At 45.9% G+C, this 11163-nt stretch overlaps 1 protein-coding gene across 1 annotated transcript; it reads right to left on the bottom strand.

Moving 5' to 3' along the window:
- Positions 1-7886: 7886 nt before the first annotated feature.
- Positions 7887-10646, bottom strand: EIF1B (eukaryotic translation initiation factor 1B). The gene is made up of 4 exons (XM_039461948.2): positions 10349-10646; positions 9254-9417; positions 8737-8838; positions 7887-8332 (listed from the first exon to the last, which is right to left on the bottom strand). The coding sequence occupies exons 1-4, from the start codon at positions 10377-10379 to the stop codon at positions 8288-8290; spliced, it is 342 nt and encodes a 113-aa protein (XP_039317882.1). The 5' UTR covers positions 10380-10646; the 3' UTR covers positions 7887-8287.
- Positions 10647-11163: the final 517 nt, after the last annotated feature.

Below are 11163 nucleotides of genomic sequence, written 5' to 3'. Positions count from 1 at the left end.
CCTGGTATTTCCATCCCTTGCATGCTCCTGTGGCCAGGGAATGCCCTCAAGCAACGGTTGCAGTGGGACAGAGATGCTTGCATTTAGAGCAGCCCGTGCACATGTGTGGGGAGGGTGGGCACCAGGCGATATGGGTGAGGTACCAGCATCTCTCGTATACCTCACATGTTAGTGGTAGGGAGGTGCAAGGTAAACTAGCAAAACAATGGGCAAGATGCTTTCCAATAAAGATAAGAATTACAAAGAAAACGAAATACAGGCTGCTGTGTCAGGGATGGGTGGTGATGGGCTTATTTAGATTGGGTGATCAGAGATGGCCTCCTTCAGATGAGGTTTGAACTGAAATTGAGGGACGAGAGGGAGAGGGAGAGCTGGGCAGAGCGTCCCGGACCAACTGAACGTGGAGTGTAAATGCTTTAAGGTTGAAGACCAGTGGGTCTGGTAGTGTAGCACAGAGTCAGAGAGCAGACGGCAAAAACAAGGGGTAGGCAGGGAACGGGCGACGTGGCATCCCTAAGCCACTGTAATGTGTTTGGAGTCAATGTTAAGTGCAGTGAGGAGCCTTCAGATTTCATGCAGAGAACTGATGTAAGCTCACTTGAATGGAACAGACCCCAGGCTTCCGTGTTGTGCATGGATGTGAGAGCAGCTGGAGAGCTACTGTGGTCATCCAGATGCAGAACAACAGCGCATGTCAGGGGCACTGGTCAGAAGTCGGGGGTAGGGAAAAGGGTGGATAGGATACATTTTGCAAGTAGAAACAATAAGACCCTATTAGGCCTGGCGCGGTGGCTCACGCCTGTAATCCCAGCACTTTGGGAGGCCGAGGCGGGTGGATCACGAGGTCAAGAGATCGAGACCATCCTGGTCAACATGGTGAAACCCCGTCTCTACTAAAAATACTAAAAATTAGCTGGGCATGGTGGTGCGTGCCTGTAATCCCAGCTACTCAGGAGGCTGAGGCAGGAGAATTGCCTGAACCCAGGAGGCGGAGGTTGCGGTGAGCCGAGATCGCGCCATTGCACTCCAGCCTGGGCAACAAGAGCGAAATTCCGACTCAAAAAAAAAAAAGAAAAAAAAAAAAAAAAGAAGACCCCATTAGATCAGGGTAGGGGCAGTAAAGCAAGGGAAGACTGAAAGATAAAGTTTTAAGTTTAAGCTCTTCTATGGATGGTAGTGCCATTTATTTAGACGAGGCAGACTGGGGAAAGAGTTTGGGGGTGGAGGATGAAGTAATATTTCTACTTCAGCCATGTTCATTTTAAGATGCCTCTTACACATCCAAAGGGATGTCAGGCAGGCTCTTTCTTTGCTGAAGGGGATGTGAGATGGATGGTTTTCTTCTTTTATTTGAAAGATGGGCAGTACTGGAGAATGTTTCCATCTGATGAAAATGATCCCATAGAGAGGAAGAAATTGATGATTCAGAAGAAAGGAGGTAATTACAATGGTAATTTATGGAGAAAAGAAGATGGTATCCAGGACACAAATGGAGGGGTTTGTTTTGATGGGGTGGGGCGAGTATACTTCATGCATTGCACAGGAAAGAAGACGAGAGAGAGCATGCAACATTGCCTCCAAAGGGTAGATTTGGAGGTGGAAAAATGAAGACAGTCAAATATCTCAGTGATGGATGAGACAAAACCTTCATGTTGCTCAGTGGAGGATGGAGGGGCTGGTAAAGGGAAAGGAAGAAAGAAAAGCCATCGTCCCCCCCCTGCCCCCCGCCCCCCGCCCCCTGCCCCCAGCTATCTCCAGGTGTTATGGGCCATTGTGGAGCAGTCAGGTGGTTAGGTTGAACAAGGATTGAATTGAAGTTTTGTCAATTGAATAAAAGAAAAAAAGGATCAAGGGGAGATTATATTTGTAAGGAGTGTGATTGTGATGGTAAGCCGGGGAATCTATGCTGGGTCACGATGTCTGTGAAGATAATTATATGAGCTGATGCTCGTAGAATTCTCAGAGCAGGACCCACAATGTAAGCGTTGAAAAGGAATTAGCTGTTTTTATTATCAATACAAGAGAAGTGAGAAAATGAGAGGTAATGCTTGATAACAAACGTAAAAAGGCCCAAAAGATCTGCTGTTAAAGAGACAGTAAATTTTCCAAAGTAATACCTCTTAACACCTCTTGTGGGGATCTAACCAGGGGCCCATCTGGTGATGCTGCTGTTGACCCTGTAGGATCAAATCCCTAGAGCCCCATTTCCAGGTTACTACTGAGCTCTAATGAGCCCTCCCCTACCTGTGAAGGTGAGATCTGCCAGAGGCTCTGCAAGTGAGTCTGTTACTAATGATTAGTTTTCCAAATGAGTCCTGTTCTGGGTTCTTCAGGTCTATTGGAATGGTATCACATATTGTGGCATTAAGGAGTTTTTAGGAATTCCGTCACTACTTTTCCCAGACAAAAGTCTTTAGGCAACCTTGTGAGTGAAAGGCACATAAACCTGTGTATTGGCCTAAGGCAGAGGTTTAGATTGAGAGCACTGAATGTTTAGGGTATGTGTGTGTGTGTCCAAATTCCAGATTGTGTTTCTCAACAAGCAACAATTTAGGAGTCTTGATTGTTTTCTAGCTTAATCATGCATTCCCTGGACGCTATAAACAGAGGTCTCTGTTTACATTTAAATTAAACTCCTCCTAACAACACTGTGGTAGATAGCAGCTTAGGTGCTTTATATATCCCCGGGGCAAGATCATGAAAACGTTATTGCTTCTCCCAGGTCAAGAAAAATTGCAATTGATTTTTATGAATTATAATAATAATAAATTATTGGCTAATTTCGGAATCACATTTGAGTGATGACAAAATCAAACCTGTCAGCTGGTGCTTTGTTTTGGTTTTTTTTTGTTGTTTTTTTGTTTTTTTTTGAGACGGAGTTTCGCTCTTGTTACCCAGGCTGGAGTGCGATGGCGCGATCTCGGCTCACCGTAGCCTCCGCCTCCTGGGTTCAGGCAATTCTCCTGCCTCAGCCTCCTGAGTAGCTGGGATTACAGGCACGCGCCACCATGCCCAGCTAATGTTTTGTATTTTTTTAGTAGAGACGGGGTTTCACCATGCTGTTGACCAGGATGGTCTCGATCTCTTGACCTCATGATCCACCCGCCTCGGCCTCCCAATGTGCTGGGATTACAGGCTTGAGCCACCGCGCCCGGCACCAGCTGGTGCTTTAATGATGACTGCGACAACTTAATCCATCATTTCTGTAAACTGCCAGGAGCCTGCCAGTTGTCTAAGTGGCCACAAGGGGGTGACAAAGGACTGCATACTTGCAGGAATCGGCCCCTTGTTTCTTCTGAAATGGCATCATTTACCGGGTACGCTATATTTCATTCCCACACGTTTCATCTACCGAGTGGGCTGTTACTGGTTCCCATTCAGTGTGGCCACACATTTACTCTTCTTCCTGATGCTAGTATTGGGCTCCGGTTTCCTTCGTTTTAACAAGCCAACGGCAGTGATGCACTAGGAGTGGAGTTTGTGACTACCGGTGGGTGGGGGGTGGAACTTTTTTTTTTTTTTTTTTTTGAGACGGAGTTTCGCTCTCGTTACCCAGGCTGGAGTGCAATGGCGCGATCTCGGCTCACCGCAACCTCCGCCTCCTGGGTTCAGGCAATTCCCCTGTCTCAGCCTCTGGAGTAGCTGGGATTACAGGCACGCGCCACCATACCCAGCTAATTTTTTGTATTTTTAGTAGAGAGGGGGTTTCACCATGTTGACCAGGATGGTCTTGATCTCTTGACCTCGTGATCCACCCACCTCGGCCTCCCAAAGTGCTGGGATTACAGGCTTGAGCCACCGTGTCTGGCTTTTTTTTATTTTTATTTTTATTTTGAGATAGAGTCTAGCTCTGTCACCCAGGCCGGATGATGTGATGTGATCTCGGCTCACGACAACCTCCGCCTCCCTCGTTTAACCGATTTGCTCTGCCTCAGCCTCCCGAGTGCGCCACCATGCCTGGCTAATTTTTGTATTTTTAAATACAGACGGCATTTCACGATGTTGGCCAGACTGGTCTGGAACTCCTGACCTCAGGTGATCCGCCTGCCTTGGCATCCCAAAGTGCTGGGATTACAGGTGTGAACCACCGCCCCCAGGTTTGCCTTTTCTTACTTTAAGGAATTATACCTTCCACCAAATCCTTGTCTGGTGATGTGTTCCCACAGAATTTGTCGAGTGATATGGATAACCTAGAAAAGAGGATTTAAGATATTCACAAGGAAATGACAAATATTTGAAGTGATGGGTATGCTAATCTACCCTGATAATTATATTGTGTACATGTATTGCAGTATCATTCTGTATCCCACAAACGTATATTACATGTCAATTGAAAATAAAAGGGAAAAATAAATTTAAAAATAAAAATGCCAGGCATGGTGGCTCACACCTGTAATCCCAGCACTTCGGGAGGCTGATGCGGATGGATCACCTGAGGTCGTGAGTTCAAGACCAGCCTGACCAACATGAAGAAACCCTGTCTCTACTAAAAATACAAAATTAGCTGGGTGTGTGTAATCTCAGCTACTTGGGAGGCTGAGGCAGGAAAATCGCTTGAACCTGGGGCCTGAGACTGTGGTGAGCCAAGATAGCACCATTGCACTCCAGCCTGGGCAACAAGAGCAAAACTGCCTCAAAAATAAATAAATGAAAAATAAAAATTAAAACATTTTTAAAAAGTTTTATCTCCACTTCCAGAGTAAGTTGTTCCTTGCCCACTGGACTCAGGAGGTGGGGTCTGGGGTTCTGGTAAAAATGGTAAAAGAACACATGGAGACAAACTCTGGGGTTAAAGCTAGCCTCCTTACCGACCATTCCATAGACCCGAGGCCCTTCAAAACCCTCTAGGCTAGAACAAGAAGGCCAGCATGAGGGCTGAGATCACTTAGATTCCCTGTGGGGGGCTTTAAACTTCTTTTGTGCCATGAATGAATGGCAGCCATCTACATGCTGTCTGCATGAAAAATGTCTGTAGGCTGTTCACTGGTTAGAGGTGAGGGCACTTAGACCCAGATCATGCAGCATCAGGACCTTCAGGTCACGGGGTGCAGAGCTATCTATAGACCACAGTAGATCTACTGCTGCCCTTGTTAGGTTCAGAATCACATGGATGGCTTACCAGATAAGCCACCTGACCCATGATGGCATCTTCACGAGCCAATGCTGAATTTAAATTGCCATTTTAAGTTCTCCTGTGTAGCTCAGAGAATCCTTAAAGTCATCGAACACAATTCTCTCATCACTATTAATTCCACTTTGAATCGTTTTCCAGGAGGGAGGAAATACAGCCATTCCTCGTGATTTACGATTCCCCGCCCCGCCCCCCATGCTTCCATTATCTAGATAAAAAGGAGTTAAGTGCCGACATGACTACATGAAGAGGCTTCCATGCTGAGTCTCCTTATATAATTTTGCTCCTGCTTAGTTCTAGTGGATTCACTTGGCCCTTTGATCCCAGACAAGCACAATGTCACCTGGCTACCTCTTGCCTGTCAAGGGATCAGTCCACAATTGAGGACTCCCTTGGCTTTAGTTATGCCTGTTTCTCTCCCAAACAGACCTTCGGCTTGGTAAGGGGAGTCCTCAGAAACCCAGTGCAACTGGTGTGTGTGGGTGATTGAATGAAATTGCCTTTTCCCAAGCTGTCATTATCTATTCCTTTAAGTGGAGCCACGCTGGCGGCATTATGTGGCACACAGAAGCCTCCATTACCACTCCATATTCCTCAAGTTATTTTGGTTAACTTCCATCATGACTGAACTAGACTGCCCCTTCCCTATGATCAGAGCCACCCCCTTTCTAGAATGGTTAAGACAACAGTTCCCGAGTTACCCGGGTTCCTAAGCAGGTTGATCACACTGCTTCCATGGGGTTTCCTCTGCCTCAGGACCAGCACTGAAAGGCAGAGGACGTTGCTGCCAGCAGCACTTCACTCCAGGCTGTGATTCAACCAGAGGTTTTAACTTCCTAAGGGTTTCGCCAGGTTTAAAAGTCCAGTGATAAATCTATTTGTCCTCTACTTGGTATTATGCATTGTGCAACCTCAAGTATAAACCACTCAAGAAACTGCAGATCAAGACCTTCCAGCACGGAAGGCAGTTTGGCTGCCGCCAGTAAGAAATGTCATCTTCCCTCCAGTTACACAATGCCTCCTAGTCTCTTTCTTGCTCTGAAGATTGGGACTGCCCTCCAATTTCAACGTCCAATCAGGTGTCTGGAGCTCACAGGCTGAAGGGAAGGGTTAGGAAGGGTGCTCTCCACAAAATTCAGAAGGAAGTTTTCCTCAAGCCATTTAATCCCACCCACTTTGGACTGACACAGGAAGTGATTACTACAGAGCTTGTCTATGGGTCCCAGCGTGAGGGGTGCATTCTTTCCCAAGATACATTATCTTCTTGGCAGTAGCTCAGCTCTCACCAGATTTATTTATTTCGGCAGCACTTGAATGTGGCTGCTAGTATGTTTCTGCTTTACTATTTCCATAGCACCCCTCAATAGGGTGCTATTTTACAATACTACAGATGAAAAAGTAGGTTCTTAAAAACTTGGAAAATTCTTCCAAACCTCTTGACCTTCTTCATCAAACTATATTGATGTTTTCCAGAAATGAACTTATCAAATTTGGGACTATATTCTGGTATATACCTCTTACCTCTGGTCTGTCTTAGTGTATTGGAGGCAGAATAGGGTGAGAAAATAATAAACCTATTATTAATGTCTTTAAGAGGCAAACTTTGAGGGGGCTGATTTTGTTTTCCCAAAAACATTATCATCAAAATACAGGCCAGGGCTCATTAGGGCTCACTGGCCCAAAACAAGACTTTTTTCCCATACCATCCTTATCCAACTGTAGTAAGCTAAAAAGTTTGCCCTTATAGATGCATTTCTTTGCATTGGCTAAATGGTTTTAGTGGCATAGCCTCTAGAACCAAGTAAATAACTACTACTTAATAGAAAGGAGCCTGGAACTCAAGAGGATGAGCTGCAGAAATCTCTAAGAACTGCAAATTATATTTATTTTTTTTTAATAGTCTTGCTCTATTGCCCAGGCTGGAGTACAGTGGTGCCACCTTGACTCAGTGAACCTCAACCTCCCTGTTTCAAGTGATTCTGGGGCCTCAGCTTTGAGCAGCTGAGACTATGGTGCGCACTGGCTAATTTTTTGCATTTTAGTAGACATGGGGTTTCACCAGGTTGGCCTGGCTGGTCTCAAACTCCCACCCTCAAGTGATCCGCTCACCTTGGCCTCCCAAAGTGTCGGGATTACAGGTGTGAGCCACTGTTCCTCGTCCGATTATTTCTTACACCGCTACCACACCTCTGATCATTGTCATTCGTGGCTCTGGTTCCCTTTGGTAAAACACATACCAAAACCATGATGTAGTGAAATAAATTTCCTGGCTGGTATCTCTGGGCTGACACCCTGTCACTTTCTAGCACTCTTGGGAAATTAACTTGAGGCCCAATGTTTTCCATCTGTAAGACAGTGATACCATCAACCTACCCCTGCAGGGAAGTGCCTGTGACTAAATATACTTTATGTCACAAGACTATTACAATATCTAGTCCTTAGGGATAGGCTTATGTTGGCAACTCAGTAACAACTGATAAGAACACAGAAAAGAACTCTGTGCTAATACTGTTCAACTTCATACTCGTTTACAACATTTAATATTACAGTATGATAAATTCCTTGTCAACTTTTACTGGTTTTGCCAAGAACAGTGGCTCTGGCTGAATTTCTACTCCTGCCTCTATTCTTCTATCAGTAAATGAAAAACACAAGCTACATATAACAAAGGGTTCTCCTCTAGGTCTGGGTATAACAGCTGAAGCTAATCAGAAAGAATATTTGCAGAATAACTCCAATTAAGAAAGACAAAATGTGTATTTTACTTGCTTAGATTTGGGAGCATAACTGCTCACAAGGATTCATAGATTTTTTTTTTTTTTATTGTTAAGCTGCAACATACATGGTTTAATACAACAACAAAAAAACATTTAATCAAGTGAAACGTAATAAACCAAACAATAAACACTCAAAACATTTTCCATTGGAAACATGTAAAGGCGAATATGAGGTTTCGTTACCATCTTACTGCAATTTTCTTATGTGTTACTAGCCTACATACCCCATGTTTTCTGTAATCATGCAGATGTGAATGGAAGTTTGAATGATTAAATAAATGAGAAGTCCGTTTACTGCAGGGAATCATTTCACAAAGCAGCCAAACTGAGTTTAGAGAACACAACTATTCAAGAAATTCTCCACGTATTTAGGTTCATTTTAGAATCCATGAACCTTAAGCTGTTCCTCCTTGACAATGCCAACCTGTAAAATAAAATTTAACTTAGCAAAATAACCCTGAGAATTATATAAATTCATTAAGAAGACATGGAAGAGTAATTAAAAAGAATCACTATTAACAGCTTATTGCAACACTGTTATGTGTGGCATGCACTGTTGATAGCCAACAATTCAACATATATTTGAATACTTTACATGCCAAGAAATATCCTGTGTGTACATACAGACATGATCAGAATACTCTAATGACAAAATAAACCAGATAAAGGTCTTTGCTTTCCCACGAAGTACTGTATCAATAAATAAATTATTTCAACTAATTTACTTCATTCCTATGATTTTTACTTAGTAGAAAACAAACCATGTTGCCTTTAAATACAATTTTAAAAGCAATCTCAAGGTTACACAAAAGGCACCCAATCACTCACCTCCAAGAGAAACTGGCAAATGTTTTTTCTTTGGTCACCTTGAAGCTGAATAACCTCTCCGTATTCAGGATGTTCAATCACAGTACCATTACAGGCAAATTTCTGGAAAAGTGCATAAATATACAACAAAATTTAGTCAACTACTATGAGGTTTTATTTCACCAAAAGAACAGAATTTACCATTTCAGTAAGCTTGATTTAATTTAGAGAAACAGATTTTGTCTTCTACAATCCACAATTCTTCCAAATTAATTTGCAAATCAGGAAAGGATTTTATGTGTAGCATCAAGAACTAAATATTTCACATTTAAATTTACACGAAAGCCACAAGAATCTTCTTTTAAAATGAGAGATGACACCGGGAGAATAACTAAATATTTACGTGTTAATTACAAAAATGAGAAGAACTTTTTGGTCTAGTCATTTTCATCCGCTGATATAAAGGTGTGAATCATAATCCGGTTCAGAGGTACGCCTCAGTAACTCTATTCTAATCCTTTTTTCCTAATCCTTTTACCTTTTTGAAAGCTTTCACAAGTTTCTTTTTGTCATAATCATCTGCAATGCCCTGAACAGTAGTCAGTGTCTTTCTGCCGTTCCGTTGCTGGATTCTTATATGAATGTAATCCTCAGTCCCTGCCGGGAGTAAGTCGTCACCCTTAGTTGCATCAGCAAAGGGGTCTGCAAATGGATACAAAGAAGCAGCCAAAGTAGAAAAATAATTTTTAGGAAGCACTTTCCAGAAATATGTTACAGTACCAATCCAGATCGTCATCAATGAAGGTTCTAGTGCCTTTGCTGTTTTTGCGGGTAGGAATGAAGATGAGGGTGGAGTATTAATAAAACCCCCAAGGTACTCTCAGAAAAAGAGAAGAACATTTGAACACCTATGTCCGTTGTAGAAAAACCTATGTCTGTTACAGATACATGTTATCGTTGAACATGGTCCTCTAATTAGAGAGAAAGGAGATTTGGAAAACCTTAATTTTACAGCCGCTATAAAAACGTGCGTCATCTCGATTACGTTCTGATCAAAACATAAACATTCGAATATGCCCACCCCAATCATTTAACCGTAACTGTGCCTTGCCAAAAAAAGAGCAGATTAAATACATATCTCAAAAGGCGTAATTTTACAAATCGCTACGCAAGCAGAGAAGACTGAACCCCTGCCCGGTGACAGATGCGAGGCCTGCGTCCGCACCCTTCCCCCAGTACCCCCGGAGCTGCGGAGAGCGGACGGCGATCCCCAATCCCCCGGGCCCGGCATCCCCTTTGCAAGCAGCAGGGCAAATCCCGGAGTCCACGAAATACGGTCGCCGAAGTGTCAGGGGGCAGAGGCAGGGGCGGGAGCCGGGTCAAGGACGGGGCCGGGGACGGGGCGGGGGAGGGCAGGCCCGCGGCCGGGGCTCCAAGGGGAGGGCTCGCCGTCCGGCGCTGTCCTCGGGGAGGGGGTCGCCAGGGGCCCCGTCGCCATTTTCTGGGCGCCGAGACAAAGCCACAGTCGGGGCGCGGGGAGGGCCAACGCGGGCTCTGGGGGCGGCAGTCCCGGCGGGCGGCAGGCGGAGGGGCGCGCGAGGAAGGGAGGAGGGCGGCGGCGACGGGATCTTACCGAAAGATTGGAGGTTCTGGATAGTGGACATGCGATACTAGTGTGAGGCCGGTGAGGGGATAAAATTTCTGCGGGGCCCGCCCGGATCACAGTGTCAGGACGCTGCAGTGGCGAGAAGACGGAAATAAATACGGAAACGGTTCGCTCCGGGGCTGGGATGCGGCTGGAGTGGCGGCGGCGGAAGCCGGGAGGAGGCAGGAAGAGGCGAAGGAGGAGGCGGAGGAAGAGGCGGCGGCGACGGATGCGAGGACGCGAGAGAAGAGGCGGCGCTGCGGCTTCTCCCACAAAATGGCCGATGGAGACTATTTAGCAGCGCCCGCCGCTCCTCCCACGTGACCCTCCCGCGCCGGGCATCCTGGGACTTGTAGTTTTCCGGAGGCAGCAGAGCCCGGAAAGCCTGAGGCCCGCGGGCTGCCGAGACCGCAATTCCCGTCAGGGAGTGCGCCCTCTAGCTCCGGGCGGAAGACCTGGGAAGGGTTCCGACGGCTGCCGGGCTGCCCAGAGTTTGCTGGTCTGGGGCTGTGCACCCCAGGAGCTCGCAGAGGGGGACGGTCAAAGGAATCAGGCGTCTCCCTTGACTCCCCTTCTCTCGCCTTGCAGTCGCGACGCCGAGGGGCCGGCGCTCAGGGCTAATCTCTATCAGTCACCCTCGAGGCCCCGGGTAATGTAAGTAAAATCGGGGTGCAGGAAGAAAGCGAGTCCCCTTGTTCCGGCTTTCGACTCTTTGGCCGCCGCTCAGCACCACCTGCATTGAAATTCCAGCCCAGTTGCGGGAGCGGTGTTAGTCTCCACCGAGGATGGAGATGGGAACCTCC

The sequence above is a fragment of the Saimiri boliviensis genome, chromosome 9 (assembly GCF_048565385.1).
Source record: "Saimiri boliviensis isolate mSaiBol1 chromosome 9, mSaiBol1.pri, whole genome shotgun sequence".
NCBI lineage: Eukaryota > Metazoa > Chordata > Mammalia > Primates > Cebidae > Saimiri > Saimiri boliviensis.
The sequence above is the reverse complement of the archived record's forward strand: the minus strand, read 5'-3'. Positions and strand labels throughout refer to the sequence as shown.